This window comes from Pteropus alecto, unplaced genomic scaffold (assembly GCF_000325575.1).
Source record: "Pteropus alecto unplaced genomic scaffold, ASM32557v1 scaffold220, whole genome shotgun sequence".
NCBI classification, from domain to species: Eukaryota; Metazoa; Chordata; class Mammalia; order Chiroptera; family Pteropodidae; genus Pteropus; species Pteropus alecto.
The window spans coordinates 480464-497921 of record NW_006430043.1 but is presented as its reverse complement, the minus strand read 5'-3'; the positions used below and the strand labels follow the sequence as shown (position 1 = coordinate 497921).

The following is a 17458-nucleotide window of genomic DNA, read 5'->3' as shown; positions in this document are numbered from 1 at the left end:
GGTAGACATGTGGGCTGGTACTGAGGTCAGACTCTGTTCTCAAATCACAGTCATACCACTTACTAGCCCTTCGACTTTAGACAAATTGCATAAGCCAAATTGTGCTTCAATTTTTTTTTTTATTTGTAAGCAAGAGATTATAATAGATACTTCATTGTAAATTATGTGGAGTTTACACAAAGTAATATATTTACAGGATTTAGGACAGCACTGGGGCACATAAGCATGTACCCCACCCTCATCTTTGTACAGATAAAACCTGAGGCCCAGAGTGGTCCAGGGCCCTGCTCAGGTTCAGAGCTAATTATGAGTACATTGACAGAAACCCTGGTTTCTACACTCCTGGGATGATTTTCTTTATTGGTCCTTTATTGTTCACCCCACTTGTCTGGGCCCCTGCCTCAGTAGCCTATACTTGATTCAGTTTAGACTGCTGTAATTTTTGTAGAAGAAGGACACTTCAGAAGCACATGTTCTGAATTAGGAGGCAGGATTCCTGAGCCCCAGAAGTGTTGAATGTGAGGGTATAGATCTGTCCATCCCCACTATATTTTTGTCCTTGTATGAATCTCTCCAGATTTCACTTTGTTCTTTCAAACCACGTACTTGGGGGCAAAGAGGGGACAGCATGTAGCCAGAGCAGCATCACTGTCAACATGACTCACATTCCACCCCCAGTGTCAGCACAGCACCAAACCTGCTCCACCACCCTAACCAAGTAGACAATAAATATCTCATGAGTAATAAATGTCTAATTGTTCATTTTTCTTCCTAAGTTTGAGGAAAAGAGAAGGGTGCAGATCCCTGGGTCTCCACCCTTGCTTGAAGGGAGAGGAGGGGTGTCTCTGGACTCTCAGTCCCTCAGACACCTGTCTTCAACGGGGAAACCAGAAAGGAAACACAGAGGACCAGCGTCACCTGGTGGCCACAGGTGCTTTAAGTTTGTGTGTGCTGCATGTGCAACAGTGACAGGATGTTAGTCAGGCTGGGGGAAGGGAATGGTACGATCTCCCCTCAGCTGGCCCCTGAGCCCTCCTAACTAGAGTCTGTGTTCTGCTTTTATAACCCAGGATGACAAGAGCAAGTCTGAGGAAACTGAGGGGTCAAGTGATTTAGCTCCAACCAGCATGACCCTGCTAAGGCAGCTAGAATGCCTGTGTACGTACCATTGCCTCAGCTAAACTCTATTCCATTCTCACAGATCGAGTTCTCTCCGGTGAACATTCTCTTTGGATAAGGCAAGGGCTAGGGGCTGGCCTCACTGAAGTGGCTATCAAAGCTGGATTAAAAAAAAATGTTTTGAGCTGAAAAATACCTGTTTGCAGGGATGGGAGGATCCTGGCAGCAATAGTTTGGGGTAGGGGTCATTTCTGAGAAGTTAAACAAAAAGCAGGCTAATCCTCTTAAACTCATATGTTTTATACCTAGAAACTCCTCATCCGAAGGCTATGTCCCAGGCCAACTGCTTTCCGCCCATGCTCTGACCTGGGTCCCCCAAAACTCTCCACTATTAGGTTCCAACTGCAAACTAACACTGGCCTATTTCCTTCTTCCCCAAAGACCACACCTGAGCATTAAAAGAATGGAATTCATTTATTAATAATTAATAATGCACCTCGGACAGCCTAAAACATTGAGTAAGGGATGGATATGCCTAATTTGGGGTTTGGGGAGAGGTTGTCTATGAAAATGTCCACAGGTCTTACTTTCATCTACTCCTATACCAGCTGGCCACTATAATTCTGGAGGAAACAGTCCCAGATGCTGGTGAGTGGCAACATAGTTCTAATGGAACCTACGGAAACTCTGGAGTCTACAGAAACTCTGAGGCCCTCGTTTTAAGAGGGAGCCATAGGCTTGGTGGAATGGGCAGTTCATGACTGCATAGAGCACAGGGTTGATGCAACCACTGAGCCAGGTGAAGTTGGCAGCAAGCATATGGACAACCCGGGGAGCCTGGACCCTGGCATCTAAGATGTTGAGCAGCAAGAAAGGGATGTAACTCAGGACAAAGCAGAGGAACACATCAAAACACATCAGAGTCACCTTCCCAAACTCTGATGGAGAGTCCTGAGTTTTTTGGGCTCTTATTTTTGGCCTGGCCTTGGCAGGTGCTTCTGGAGAGCTTTTCTCTGCCGTCTGCTTAGCTACCTTGCTGTTGCTCTGGTCCCCATTTCTGATGAGTCTTTTTTCAGGGTCTGTGTGGTGGCAGCACTGACTGGTTCAGATGAAATCCTCTCACTGGCCCCTCCTGTTGCTATCCCACTGTCCAGCTCCTGGAAGTGACCAGGCATGGCCTCATCTGTCCTAGCCACATGTTTGGAGCAGACACTTGCCTAGTGCAGCTTGTACTGATCCAGCACCTGTGCTGCTCACTTCACCTGGTGGTGGATGAGGCAACAGAAGATGTCTACACTGCTGAGCCCAAGCGCAAAGTAGATGCCCATGAGGATGGTGGCGTAGGGCCGGCCTTGGATTCGGTCAAAGCTGTAGGTACAGACTACAGGCACCAAGTTATAGATAGGCCAGAGCGGGGCAAAGCTAGCCAAACCCACCACCCAAGTGCCCACCAGTGCCAGCACTATCCCCCTGGCACTGAACACTTGGGGAAAGAGCTTAGGGTAGGCAATGAGGAGGTAGTGTCCCAGGACGATGAGGCAGAGGGTGAGGATGGAGACAGAGTTGGATGCAAAGAGGAGGAGTCCAAAAACCCTGTAGAAGGTGGCACCAGTTCTCCAGTGCAGGTGAAGATAGGTGTCCATGGAGAAGGGCTGAAAAATGGTGCCGTAGAGCAGATCAGCCACTTTGAGGTTGGCTATGAGAACGTTGAAGCGGGTACAGAGCTTGGGCTGGATGGCCAAGGCCAGCAGGGTGAGCACGTTGCCCATGGTGCCTGTCACAGCCACCACCACCCCCAGGTAATTGCAACATAACAATAGCCCAGCACAGACTCATGGTAGCAGGAAAAGTTGGCATCAGAGGTGTTCCACATGACAGAGGCTGAAGGAGGGGGTGGGTAGAAGGGGAAGAGGGAGTCAGAACTTGACTTTGAACTTAGATCTCTTGAACAACTCTGGGCTCTTGGACACCTGAACTGCTCCAGGAGCTCACCAGCCTCCCGAACCATCCCCAGGCCTCTTCATCCCAAGATCTCCAGTCCTCTCCATAGGTTCTCTTAGTTCTTTCCCATTCTCAAAAATTTCCCCAAATTCTTATCTAATTATCTCCTAGTCTCTGTCCACTCCAAACTCCAGGTCCCATTCAATATCTACCCACATGCCACACCCCAGTGCCCTCTAACCTTTTGAATTTCTTCCCTGCCCCCTAAGACCACCCAGGAGTTCCTCTCTGTATTTAGGATATTGCTATAGTCCCTATTCACTACACATACACACGCCTCGGTTTTTTTCTGTTTTTATTACCTGGGAGATGAGGAGACAGAGAAAGTAAAAGTACACCCACCACAAGATCACTCACCTGAGTCTCCCAGCCTTCAATTCTCTCTCCAGTGGAAGAAGAAATCCAACTAACTCAAAAGGCAGTCCTTTCTGGTGGGCAGTCAAACTCCAAACAGGAGGTACCCTGTTTTCATGTTGCCTATTATGCTAAACTGAAAGAATAAGAAATTCTCTAGTTACCCAAGCTCAGCCACTTCCTTCCCTGCCTCCAGTCCTACTTGTTCTGCATTGGCTAGTGAAATCTGGGCTTCTCTGTTGAAATTCCCCTGTTACTTACTCCAGAGCCATATTATCTCTCCCTTTCTCCTTCCTGAAAACCAAGCTCTGTTCCCTTCCTGTCTTTGCATGGCAGAACACCTATAAGATCATTGCCAAGAATTGTTGAGACATAGAGACAGAGCAGTAGAACATCTGAGCCACTTCCCAAGGGGCCAAAGGACAAGACCGAGGATCAACTCTAGGCACTCCAGAAGCCTTGGCTTTTGGGGGGCGGGTTTTTGGGGGGAGGTGGCGGGGAGCACTGCCTTCCCTCTCTCCAGGATTTGGAGACGGTTCAAGTCAGAGGGTCCCATGTAATATCCTAGCACATCTGAAAAATGAGTCAGATGAAGAAAGGTGGGAAATGAAGCAGCCAGGATTCTGGCCTCACTCCCCACAAGTTTCAATCATTCATCCATTCATTCAACAAATACGTATTACACGTTAGGGATACAAGAAGTTTTTGTACATGGGCTTGTGCATAGTCTAGCAGAGGAGACAAATATGTAAATATAAAAATGCTTAAATGGTTCTCTAAAGCAGGGGTTGGCAGACTTTGGCCTATGGACCAAACCTGGCCTGCTATCTATTTTTGTGTGGGCCATGAGCCAACAATTTTTTTTCTTCCTCATTTTAAAATGGTTCCATTTTAAATGGTTCCTACACAATATCCTCAATTTTACCTCTTGGCCAGCACAACCTAAAATATTTACTATCTTACCTGTTAAGAAAAAGTTTGACAACTTCTGCTCTAAAGTGTATCAGGGGCTTTGAGAAGAGGAGTTAGCTGTTAAGGGAGGAGATCAGGAAAAAGGGTCCACAGAGAGATATCTGTGCTGGATTTTGAGTGATGAACAGTTTTTTTGGGAAGGTAAGTAGGACATTCTGGACAAAGGGAACAGGATGCATAGAGTCACAAAGGTTTAGGTAGAGGTGAACAAAGAGTGTGAGGTAGGGAGCAACAGAGAAGATCCTGGAGAGGTGCGCAAGGCTGAGATCAAGGAAGGCCTTGTGTATCATGCTGAGGGGCTGGGTTTTATCCTGGAGGCGATGGAGAGATGGGCACTAAGATAACTGTGAGTAAGGAGTGAAAGCATGCAGGCCAGAAACGAGAGAGAGCAGTAAAGAGGCGTCAGTTCAGACAACAGACCGGCAGGGCCTGAGTTGGGGCTAGGGCTGGCTTCATGGGCATGCCACCTACATTATCGCACAGGGTGCTGCTCTTGAAAAGTCCAGTTTTTGGTTTAATGTTCTGTGGTCACTGTCTTGAGGTCCTTTTTGAAGAAGGGGCCCTGCTTTTTCATTTTGCACTGCTCCCCACAAATTATGTAGCCAGTCCTAGTTACAGCAGTATGGGAACGGAGAACAGTGATCAGGACCTGTAGGTCTTTAAGAGGCCACATAGTACTTATTTAGTGACTCATTGGATGAAGGGTTGGAAAGAAGGATGTCTCAGATGAATCTCAGTTTTCCAGTGGATGATGACACTCTTGATAAGACAGGGAATGTGGGGAGCACAGCATGTTTAGGGAAGGGTTAAATCATGCATTCAGTTTTAGACTAGGTTTGAGGTACTTGTAGGGCATGCTAATATCTCAGCTCCTCTAACCCCAATTTCTTCCAGCACCTATCTTTCTTCCCACATGTGACCCAGCCCCTGCTTTTCTCTACCTATTCTTCTGTAGGGCCACTCTTACCCCTTAGACTTCTGGACCTCTTCTTCTTCTTTTTTTTTTTTTTAGCTAGATGGACTTGAAAACACAAACAAATCCAAAACTCCTCGATGGGTTCCACTGCTGATCCCACAGCGAACTACCACCCCAACTTCACAGTTGACAAACCAGGGAGGCCCCTATTCTCCTCTCCTTCCTCTTTAACAGCTTTCATCAATTCCCTCCTCCTTTCTTCTGCGAGACTTGGAAGTGGGTAGAAGGGGGAAGTGAGCAAGGGTGCAACTCGGGAGGACCCCATAGAGATCCTGGGTTCTGGTCTGGTCTTTTTTGTTTGACCTTGCCGCCCAGCAGGGTTAGAGAGAGGGATCAGAGTCACTAGCTACTCTTGGGAGTGTGTGGTTGAACTGAATTTTAGAGATAAAGAGAAGACCTCTGTCCCCTTGCCCTCCCCCTTATATGAGAGAAGAGTGTGCTCCTCTGTCCCACATACCATTTAGGGGACCAGGTGAGAAGGTATTCTAGAATATCTATAAATAGCATGGTCCCAGTTTTTTGGTATTGGATACACGAAGTCTCAATAAACTTTTAAGAGACCCAGACCTGCTCATTTTGCAGATGGGGAAACTGAGGTCCAGAGAGTGGAAGGGACTAACCCAAAGGCCAAGCAGAGCCTAGAGCTCGGATTCCCAGTCCCCGCCCCCGTTTCTTCCCATGTCTTGCGTGGCGAGGGTTTCCCTCAATAGGCACAAAAGCCTTGATTCTTTCCTTTGTCTGAGGCTGGGTCTAGATCTGGCTCCCCTACGAGACTCCTTTCCCATGTCGTTGGCGCCGCCTGGTGGAGTTGCAGAGAATTCTCAACAGCTGAGTCGGCAATCCGCGACCGGGACTCGAAATGATTCCCCAGCGCCAAGTTTACACTTGAGCTGGACCGGAGTGGGGGTGAGTGGGATGGGGAGCTTCGTTCGCTTCGCACAAGCCTTGGACCTTGCCTCTTTCTAATCCCCTCCTTCTTCTGGCCCCCTTTCCTGTGTGCCGATCCCCCTCACCATACAGATACATATCCCGATGAAATTGCTCCCAAAATAGCAGGCAAAGATTTAGAGTATGAGTCTAGGGGACGGAGGGCAACGAATCCAGACTTTATTGTCAGGGAGAAGGAAAAGGGAAAGACGTGGGTGTGTGGCCAGGGTTGCTACATCGTCAAGCAGAAAGAGTTGATGGGGAGGGGAAGGCCAATGGGGGCCCGGCCCCCTCCGGGGTCGGTGACTGGAAGGGCTGACGATACGGAAACCACGGGGAGGGGTGAGGTCACGCCCCGCTGGAGTTGTACAGTGGTATCTGGTGGGAGGGGACAGCCATGAGGTCTAGGAGCTGGGATGGGGAGGCTACAGACTGCGAATCCTGCGGAAAGGGGAAGGGCGGGGGCGAGGCTTCTATTGCTTTTTGCTCACAGTTTTGCGGAAGGCGAGGCGGGGGTGGGCTTGGACTGGACACCCCTTGCCCCCCTCAGTACCCCTTGGGCGATGGGTGCTGGTGAAAAGAATGGAATCTGGACTGGGGAGGAAGAAGGTGAGGGGAGGTTCTATGGGGCATCTACTTGGTCCCACCCAAGTGCCAGAGATGCCCCCAAGTGCTGCCCCCTGCGATGGGCCCGGCTAGACCTGGGGCGGGGTCATGGTGCGGGGCGGGCACAGTGAGGTTGCAGACGGTAAAACCAAAGTGCTTATGAGGGACCCAGGATCCCGCCTGCTCCCTTCCCCCTGTGGAGGACGGGGGTGTTCACGGAAGCGCTTCGGTTTTGGGGGTAGGGGGCCGGAGTCCCAGAGTCCGCTTATTGCCAAGAAAATCCATTTCTGCCCCCTGGACCCCGACCATGGCTTGTGAACCCCGTTTTGTGCTAGGTTTGGGGGGGAAGGGCTGGATGGACATGGCTTTTGGGAGGGGGGTGTCTCCAAGGGGGCTCGGGGGTGAGACGGCCCCCCCTTTTCTAGGGGAGAGGGAAGGGCAGGGGGCGGGGTTCCCTGAGATCTGGGGTGTTCCCCCCCTTCTGAAGTCCCCCTCCCCCACTACCCCTCCCCTTTCCTGGAACCCCGTACCTCGGGGTGGGGGGGAAGGAGAGAGATCATTCAGGGAGTGCCGGGAGGAGGGGCGGGCTTGGCAGCCCGGAGGCCTGGGTCCCGGCTGGAGGTGGGGGCGTTGAATGGGAGGGGGTTCAGGGTTCAGGTCAGTAGGGGGAGAAGAGGATGGGTCCGTGCGCTGTTCGGATGGGCCCAGGGGCCGGGTGGAGCAAAGGGTGGGTGATCGGCGGTCCCTGTAAGAGAGGTGCGGCTGGAGCCGGGCGCAGGGACAGCGGGGAGCCTGCTGCCGCTGCCATCACCGCAGCCACCGCCAGGGGGCTGGGGAGCAGGCCGCCTGCCAGGGACTTGGGCAGCTCCTTGGAGAAAGTCAGCGTGCCCTGCAGGAGGGAGAGGGGCAGAAAGAGGGAGGTCAGTTTTCGGCCCTGTAAACCCTACCTCTCCACGGGCTGCCCCGAGTCCCCTTTTCCTCCCTGCTCCGTTTTCCCCATTGTCGAATTCACCAGCTCCCAGGTCTCACCGCCAGCTCCGCGGGGCCCCTAGGCTTCTTGTGACGGCTCAGTAAAGGGTTGGGCTTCCCGGCCACGCCATCTCGGTGCCGCCGGCTGGAAATGTGCTGCAAGGGCGAATGGGTAGGGACTGTGAGTCACTAGGAAAGGAGTAACAGCCAGGAGGCAGGGCTATAAGATGGGTAATCACACCCCAAGCCCCTGGCCCCACCCCTTCTGTGGCACCAAAGGATGTCCCTGAACAAGAGCCCCCATCCAAACTCCCTGTTCTCTCTCTCCACTCAGCGGGTGGAACTCCCCAGAATTCCTGGGAAAGGCCTTGGACCCACCTGTTTCAGCTGGACCTCCGAGTTGACCTTGACATTGCAAATCTCACAGTGGAAGGTTCGGTCCTGGGCAGGGGCCTCTGGTTCCCCTGGAGTGGGAGGCCCCAGCCTAGGGTAAGCTTTGATGGGGCCCAGCCCACTTCGGGCCTCCAGAATTGTCTTGTGCTTAGTACCTGGAACCCACAGAGGTCAGGAGGTAAAGACTGGAGGAAAAATTCCCCAGGGCTACTAGGCCTCAAATACCCACATTTCCAATTACAATATGGGGGTGGGGGGTCAAGTGTGGGGTTTTTTCAAGCCCCTTGGGACCCTCCCACCCAAACACAGGGTGAGTCAAGAGAGAGTCATAGGTAAAATAAGATGGGGAGGGAAACTGAGGAAGTACGGGGCCAAGGAATGGGGGAGATGATTAGGAAGGGAGATAGACTGGTAGGTCTTAGAGGGTACAGAGATATTAGAAGTCAGGGGAATTAGATTGTGGGGAACAGGAGTGGGCTGAGGTCAGGGGAGTGGGGGTAGGGGCAGGGAAGTCCATACCTTTGTTATGTGCCTCAAGCTGGGACAGGGAGTTCACTGCCACCTTGCACAGGGCACAGTAAAGCAGTCGCTTGGCCTTTTCCTCCTCTTCCTTGCTACCCCCAGGCAGGGAAGCTGGGGCTGGAGTCCCCCCTTCACCCTTGGTTGCACCCTGACCAGTCTCTGGAATGCTGGGAAGGGATGGGGAGCCAGGCTGTTTCTCTGGGGATCCTGGGGCTGGACCCAGTCCATTCTCCATGGAAACTGTTGTTGGGGGAGAAACATAGGGGTCACCCGAGATGGCTTTTAGAGAAGATTCTTTATATGGAGGAAACTCACCCGCATTTCCTGGAGGGCAAGAGCCCAGGAGTCCCCACCCTGTGACAACATGCATACACTCATGCCCTGGGCCAGAGCCAAATGTGGTCCAGCTGCCGCAGGCTGGGTGTGAGACTGCAATGCCTGGCTCATTTTCCATAAGCTGGGAATAGCTGAGGGGTTCAGCCCCACTGGCCTCCTGTTCAGGGTGAAGCTGGAGGCCAGCCTAGCCAGGGGAGAAACATGGAACAAGGATTTACCCCTCAGTGGTCTGCCTGCCAGCCAGCCTGGGTTTCCTGACTGGTCAGCCCCTTTCCAGAGTTCTGCCCAGTCCCCAGGGAAGCATGCCAAAGAGCTCTAGGAAGGGACAGAGGCAAGGCAAGTGAGGAGAGGTCGAGAGAGACAGACACTGACATAGCAAAATTTTTCAGATAGGTGGCTAGAACCGGAGAGGGAAGAGACAGGGATGTGGGCTGCTCTATAATTCATGGCTCAATTAAAGATGCACAGGCCCTAGGCCTCAACGCTGGGTTCTGGCCTCTGTACAGGGGAAACTCTAGTGCTCCCATTCTTGCTCCAGCAGCCGATCCAGTTTCCGGGTCATGAGGAGGCTGGTGGTGGGGGTGGGGAGCTAGTGGAAAGGGACCTCCTGACCCCTGCGAGTGTCCATTTGCTTGTCCATAAATGTGATCTTTTCCTTTCTTTCTGGTACTCATTTCTGACATCCTTTACCTTCATCCCAATCCAGACAGCACACTTATATCTCAGTCTGGACAGGACTTCATGGCTTATAAAAGCAGGGCAGGTACTTTTATCTCCTTAGAGAGATATTGTAGGAACTAAATGAGGTAATATGTATAAAGCACCTAGAATAGTGCTATTCAAGAAATGTTACCTACCTACCAACACCACTACCATCATCATCCCCACAGAGATGTCATCAAATTAATCCAAGATGATCAAGCTAGGAAGCAGCCAGAGCAGTTAGAACTCAGTTCACCTGCCCACCCTCTCTGTGCATCCTGAGGGATGGAGTGAGAGTGTGTGTGTGTGTGTGTGTGTGTGTGTGTGTGTGTGTGTGTGTGTGTGGTGAGAGTGGGGGCCTGTTTCCCAAGCTGGTGGTACAGATGCTTGGTTCTCATTCTGCTTAGGGTGGGGCAGGAAGAACAGGCAAGGATAAGGAAGACATGGGGTGTTAGTTCTCTCTGGAGCTGGCCATGACAGACCTCTGATCATGGGGGTGGCTTATATCTTTCCTGTCTTGTTACTCCTTCTTTCTAGTTTCTTGGCTGGAAGTATGGTTGAAAATGGCCACTAGCCATGAAGGAGAAAGAATTTCAGAGTTGCCTTTGTAAATATGGAAGAGACCTCTAAGATCTTAAAGTCTTACTGTCCTATTTCCCAGAAAAGAAAACTCTGGCCCAGAAAGGTCCAAAGATCTACCCAAGATCATCCAGAGAGTTGCCTGGGTTTCCTGGGCTCTCAGTCTCCTGATTCTCTCCTCACCCCTCTTCCTAAGATGAAGGGGCCTCTCCCTGGATTTGATGGTTCTCTTTTTCTTGAGGAAGTTTGCCAGGTGGCCTCTCCCTAGCCCCTTTCTGAGTCACTGGGTGGTGGGAAAGACAGTGGGAACTCTGTTGAGAGAAGCTGGGGTGGGTGTGGGTGTGATAGTATGGAAATTTTGCATCATGGTGCCTGGCTCCAGGACTCACCTTGGGTGAGGGTGGGGGTAAGGTGAGGGCTGAGGAAGAGAGAGATGAAAGCAGAGGAGAATTCTGGGAAGTGGGGGAAAGAACAGAAGAGATAAAATCAGTTGAAGAATGTGGAGGAGTCAGACACACCTGGACGGGGGGCTACACCATCCCCATTTGGGGGGGTGCTGCCTGGGGGAGCTGGGTCTCCAGGTTCCCGGACACCAGGCTCCCGGCCTCGGGTCTTGGCAGCCTCAATGCCTTTGACTCTTCGGGCGTGGCGATTACCCTTGTAGTGTGCCTCAGCCTGGCTCTTTAGGGATGGAGGAAGAAAATGGAAATTGAGATCATCTTTCATCTGATCATTCTCCCCACAGAGCTCCTTTAGGTCCTGGTGTGGTCTCAGCAGGCTGCAGTGAATCTCTATACCAGTGAGATGTAAAGCCCCACACCAAAGAGCCCTGCTTATTCTTGGAGTTCAGACTAGCTTCTCAAATTTGAGTCACTGGGAATCTGGATCTCTACCTAGCTCAGGCTCCACCACACTACCATACCCAGGGGCTGGTGCTGATTCAGACTTCCCACCTGGTCCTGAAGTGAGGCAGGACCCCACACCTACAGAATCCTAAATGCAAGGGGCCTAGCAATCCAGCCAGTTAGCATCCTCTTAGACCTCAGGCCGGTGTCCCCTGGTCCCAGGACCCAGACTTTGCTGCTTCCATCCTCAGTCTGGATCCTCAGTCTGGGAGTCCCAGGAGCTCTGAGGTCTGATCTCTATACTGACTACTCCTCCCTGTCTCATTTTCCCTGAAGCCTCTGCAGACACCCTGGAGGACCCTGGCCCCAAGCCCAGCTCTGGAGACAGAGACAGCAGCAGAGACAGCTGTCAAAACAGAGCCGCTTAGTTTGGGAGGGAAGGGAAGGACAAAAAGAGGGGAGGGTTGCCTGCTATTGGCCCCCCATCCCTCCCGTCTTCCATTTTCCACCAGTGAATGAAACCAGGGTGGGAAAGGGGATGGCTGGGGTTGAGGTGAAGAAGAGGCCTAAATAAAGCTGGGTTGGTCCTGGCTCCACCCCACCCCACCATGTGCACCCCTGTTAAGAACATACAATCCTGGAGCCACAAGGTCACCCAGACAGGAATAGAATAGAAATAAAAGGCATGGATAGGCGGAAAAAGAAGACTGACAGCCCAGGGGTAAGATGGTGGTGTGCAAAGCCTGGCAGCATGGTGTGTATATGTGTGGACTGGGTAGAGAAACAAAACATGCTTTATTTTTCCCTACTCAGCAGAAAGAGAGGCTCTGCTGTTTTTCTCCAAAAGCTCTTGGAACATGCACCTCTAGACCCACACAGAAATCCTAAGGGAGCCTTGGAGGGAGGAAATCTAGGAGTCCAGACACCTAGGTTCTGAGTTTTGGGTGGCTTCTCCCTATAGGAAAATCCCATGAGAGGGAATAGGGACCAGACCTTGTGTGTGATTTGGAGGAAGGAGGGAGCCAGGAGGTTAGAAGGAAGTGGGTGGGCCAGGGGTGGCATTTAGCAGAGGCCAGGGAAGGCAGAGGATCTGCAGGGAAGCTGATGACCTAACTCAGCCCTGTGCCCAAGGACCAGTAGACCAGAGGCCACTCTCCCACCCAGATCTGATGACCACCTGTGTTCCAAGAAGTTCTGAGCCAGGGATGCCTCAGTTCCTGAGGGAGGGAGGGGTCAGCCTTAGTGGACTGGTCTACTTCACATTGAAATATACAGCCATCTCTTGTCTCTCAAGTGCTTTCTATCGTCCCCTGCCCCTCCTGCAGTATCCCATTCCCTGCCCTTCCCCTGATATCCCCTTAATCCTTGCCCCTCATCCAGAGCTCCCAGACTCTGTTCTCCCCCAAAATCCCCCTGGCTGCTCCTGCCCCACTCATTGGGTAGGCGAGGGGCTGGGCTTCTTACCTGAGAATTGAAGCGGATCTGACAGACATTACAGGAAATGATGGGCCTCTTGGTCTTGAGCAAGGGTCCTCCAAAAGTGTGGGAGAGCACAGCCTTCTGCACAGGGTCCATCTGTAGAGGCAGGCTGGGGTGAGCCAGGAGCCCCAGCACAAGCTTATGTCCATCACCCCCCAGGGACAGCAGCTAGGTTAAACCAAAGTCTCCAGAGCCTCCTCCCTACCTCTCAGTATGCCTGAGGACTCTGGGCCTCAGTCGTCCCTGATTCCCTCCCAGACCAATCTTTACAGCTCTAGAAGGGATCTGAGGGATCAACTGGCCCAGTGCTCCCATTTGACAGAAAGAAGTGGTTTGCCTAAGGTCTCACCAAAGCTGGAACTTGAACCTGGACTCTTGTCTTGGTCTGTTATACCATGAAGATCCAACTCTGTCACCTTGACCTATCTCTTACAGCTAGGGCTGATCCACCAGCAGCCCACTGACAGGGAGTCTCAAAGCTCCCCAGATCCTAAGGCCTTCCGTTAAGGCCTTTTTTGGCCTCCCCTCTGGGGCAATACTATCTACCAAGCCAAGCTTCTGGTCCCAGAAGGCAGATGTTCCCAGTTTCCCATCTCTGAACCCCAGGTTACCTTATCATACTCACTTCCTGGACCTCTTTAAGACAACAGCTTCTAGAGGGAGTAAAAGAACTCAGGAAAGAGTAGGTGGCTCTAGCGAATAATAGGGGAACCTAAGAAGCTGGGCTAGCCAGAGATCTTCTGAACTCCCCCTGATCACAGGGCTTCTAGGGCAGGGCTGTGGGCTGGGCGGGATTGGGAACAGTCTCTACTTCCACCCTGGGTCAGCAGATGTCTTTGCAGTCTCCTGCCAAGAGTTCACATGAGGAGGGGAGAGGATGGGAGTTTCTCTGAGGCCTTCTGCTATCAGAGGATGAAGCCAGGGGCCTGGAGGCATAAAAACTGCCTCCTAGCACAGTCCTCCTCCCTTCTGGCCCCTAGGCAGCCAGAGAAAGGCAGACTGGAATGCAGCTGAGGCTGAGGAGGGCAGTGTGATCCTCCTGGACCTCTCATAAAAATGGAACCAAATTAGAGTTGAAACCTTATCTTCCAGGTGGAAGGATCAAGTAAAAAACAGTTGTTGGGGGAGTTGGGGGTTTCTTAGCTTCTCAGCTGAGCCCCTCCTTCGGCCCAGTGGTTTCCAGTGAGATACTGGTGAAAGACAGGAACATGAAGCAGTGGGAGGAAGGTGGTTCAAGTCTAGAAAGCCCACACATCCTGGCTCCCCTCTGCTCTCCCCAGTAGTCTCACTGGCTGGTTGGGGGTAATGTCAGGAAGTGGCTTTAGCATCCCTATGAAATAGGCTGCCCCATTTGGTAGAGATAGAGGCAGGAACCATGACCAGGTTCAGATAACTGGTCTGACTGACAAGTGTCAATCTCTTGGCCTGTCCTGGGCTGGAACCGGCCCCTCTCCAGGGTTTAATTTTCACTTCCTGGAAGCCAAGGAAGGACCAATTCAAAGAAAGCAAAATAGGGGAAGAATGGGTGTGTCTCTGTGTCTAGGCAGTCTGTGATCAATCTGTGCATGGGTGGAGTGTGAAGGAGTGTCATGTGCTGTGTGTATATCATTTATGTATCAACATTTCTGTGCCGTGGGTTCTGCCGACACCATGAATGGTCAAGTTGTATAATCTTCAGCTGTATGTTTATCTGTGTGGAGGTATGATGTATTTGGCAGAAAGAAAGACAGACCAAGTTGGAGACAGGCTTTAATCAGAAAAAGGAGACAGATGACTGCTCTCAGCTCTCAGTCCCCAGGGATCAGTCCTTCTTATCCAGAGACCCTTAACTCTGCCCCAGGGCTCTCCTCAGTCCCTGGGCTTACCCACATGCGAGGTGGGGAATGGAATTCAGCCCAAACAGAAACCCAATCTGGGCCAGGAAACCTAAGTAGATTTAAACAGTATGGAGAGAGAAGTGGGATGGAGAGGGGAGAGCAGAGGCCCCTGGTTCTATCTATGCCCCACTCCATCATCTCAGCCTGCTCCCCTGAGTGGCTGAGGACCCAGCCCCCCTAAGGAGAACTTGTGGGCTGACCATCCCAACAGCCATCCCCTGACAATTGTCACTGCCCCACTTGAGTCCTTCCTCGGGGGGTTAGAGTCTTTTCTCTTGCACAACCCCCTTCTCAGGTTTAAGTCCATAAATACCAACTAGGGGGAGGGGTGGGCAGGGAAGAGGGGAGCGACCCAGTCAGGTGGGTCCTTCCCACCCTCTCCTCCAGGAACTGAGGAGACAACAGGCTGAAGATGAGGGTTCCTGGGCCCAATCCCTGCGCAGGTGGAACGTGAGCCACTGAAATGCTGCTTCAGGCCAAGGTCAAGAGGCCCTGGTGACCTAGATGAGGGCTCTCTGGGGAGGGGAAGAGGCCAGCATCTCCCAGAGCCGATTCCACTTCAGAGCCCCTTCCCTAGGATTTTGGCCTAGACACTGCCTGGAAATGTCCACAAAACAGTTGCCTCCCACCTGCCCTCCAACAGCAGACATGAAGGGGAACTGCTCCCCAAAGCTGGGGTAAAATGAATCAGGAAGGGCAAGGGGGAGGGAAGGGGGGAAACCAGATCAGGAACACGGAGGGGGGGGCTATGATTATATTTCCTTCCATTGCCCTTTATCTGATGGTACCTGCTGCCCCTTGTTTGACCACCCCACTTCCCCATCCCCCCAAAATAAAGGCGAAAAGGGAAGGGGGTGGAATCTTAGGGATGGGAAGACCTGAGAGCCAGGACAGATAGAAATAGGAAAGAGAGGGCGCTAGGGGTGTCTAAAGAGCAGGTGGAAGCTTGTGGGGAGAAACGCTGGGAAGGAGAGAGACTGGGATGGGGTCAGGACTGGATAAGAGGGATCTGAGCGGCATGGTAATCTGAGGGTTGGTGTAGGACCAGACGAGAAGTCTGAAGATTTGGAGGACTCCGAGGATCTGAGAAGCAGAGGCCGGGGTATCCAGTATGGTGGCGGCAGTCGGGGCGCGGGCTGGGATCCAGAGATTGGTTAGAGCCACACCGGTTGGGGAGGATGGGGCGGATAACCCGAGGACAGGGCGAAGGGAGAAGTAGCCAGCCCCGCAGGGGCGGGCGGGGATGAGGTGGGGGTGGGGGCGCTGCGGCAGCGGCGGGAGCCAGGGAGAGAGGAGGGGCCGGGTGGCTTACCCTGCGGGACCCGGGAGGCCTCGGCTCCATGGCCCGGGGTGGCGGACCCGGGCAGAGGACCCGAGCCTGGCCGGGCCGGGCAGGCCAGCGACGCGGCTCTCGTTGCCCGGGGTGGCTCGGGGCTGTGCTGCCGGACCGGTCTGGAGAAGGGGAGGCGGTGCCAGCCAGGACCGGACCCGCCCCGGAGGCGGGGCCGAGGGCGGGCTGAGGAAGGGGTGGGAATAGGGAGTTAAGAGGGTTGAAGAGGGGCTAGGGCTAAAAGGAGTGACACTTGTTCCAGGGCAGACCTAGCGCGGGCGAGGGGCCGCTCGGCCTGGCGATAGAACATCAGATGACCTCGGCTTAACTCTGCTGGGGACCCGTGCTGGGTCTAGTGTCCTTACCAATCCTATGGACGACCCTGTTTCTCTAGCTCGGACATTTCTCCTTTCTTTCATCCTTTCCTCTCTGACCGTCTCTCCTCTGCTGATAGCCTCTCGTCTGAGTCCCAAGACGATTCTTCCCCTGCTCCCTCTGCACACGGGCCCTGGGCCCTTTGAAATGCTACTTCCTCTACTAGGGATGGGAAACCAAGCACAGGTGTCAGGCATTGTTCTCTTAGTGACTCCTCTGAATCACTGGAGCTGTGGGCACCTGGGGCAGGATAGACCTCAGACTGGGGACATCGTTCCTAACCATTTTCTACCTCCTCCCCTTCCCTCCCCTCGCCTGCCACCTGCTGGAGAACCAGAGTCTCTAAGAACTTATGCTTCGTGCACTTGCTGCCCTCTGGCGATCGAGTGCGGGCAGCGCTGGGGGATGAGGGGCAGGAGGTCAGGGTAGCCCACTTCCCCAGACACCTCCTCATCCTCTCTGGACAGGTCCCTAGAATTCCCTCTCTCATCTCTGGGTCTCATGCCCTCCCATTCCACCTAGGGCAGAGAGATGAGTGAAGCAGGGGACTGTATGTAGAGAGACCCTGTGGTCTCTGGGAGACAGTGAGGGACATCAAGGGCAGAGAAACACATAATACAGGGAGGGAGTCTAAGGGGTAGTAACTGCCCAATTAGGAGAGCGATCTGGAGGAATTAGCCCGGGAAGGGGGAGGTCCTGCCATAAATAATAATAGTAATAATAATAACACCACCACCACCACCACCACCTAATGTTGATTGAGCCCTTGGAATGTGCCACCCTCTGTACTGAACTTTTTGCATGGATTACCTAATTTAATCTTCACAACTACTAAAGTACTATCATTATCTTCATTTTATAGATGAGGGAACTGAGGTTAAATAATTTGCCCAAGGTCATAAGCTAGGAAGTGGCTGAACTGGGATTTGAATTTAAACCTGGGCAGCCTGACTCCAAAGCCATGTTCTTAACTGCTGCACAGTACTGCCAAAGGCCTGTCTGCAGCTTTTCTGCAGTCCTCGTTCCCCTGCAGAATTTGACACTATTGATGCAGCCCGCCACGCTCTCTCCCTTGGCTTCTCCAACTTCACCGGAA

General features: G+C 52.6%; 2 protein-coding genes across 3 annotated transcripts in view; both read right to left on the bottom strand.

Annotated features, from left to right (window-relative positions):
• Positions 1 to 1597: 1597 nt before the first annotated feature.
• GPR84 (G protein-coupled receptor 84) lies at positions 1598 to 2992 on the bottom strand. The gene is given in 3 exon segments (XM_006926985.2): positions 1598 to 2174; positions 2177 to 2911; positions 2914 to 2992. Coding segments are annotated over 3 exon segments (1203 nt in total). The 3' UTR covers positions 1598 to 1785.
• Positions 2993 to 6498: 3506 nt separating this feature from the next.
• Positions 6499 to 17458, bottom strand: part of ZNF385A (zinc finger protein 385A) — a 20196-nt gene continuing 9236 nt past the window's right edge. The window contains exons 1-7 of one of the 2 annotated variants that reach the window (XM_006904489.3): positions 15970 to 16136; positions 12766 to 12876; positions 10975 to 11137; positions 8837 to 9079; positions 8303 to 8472; positions 7985 to 8080; positions 6499 to 7844 (exon numbers count right to left, since the gene is read on the bottom strand). In XM_006904489.3, coding sequence (XP_006904551.1) covers positions 7614 to 7844; positions 7985 to 8080; positions 8303 to 8472; positions 8837 to 9079; positions 10975 to 11137; positions 12766 to 12876; positions 15970 to 15999 — 1044 coding nt within the window. In that variant the 5' untranslated portion in view covers positions 16000 to 16136 and the 3' untranslated portion in view covers positions 6499 to 7613. Of the gene's footprint in view, positions 7845 to 7984; positions 8081 to 8302; positions 8473 to 8836; positions 9080 to 10974; positions 11138 to 12765; positions 12877 to 15969; positions 16137 to 17458 lie in introns of those variants that run through there. The other variant, XM_006904488.3, reaches the window with a different exon arrangement.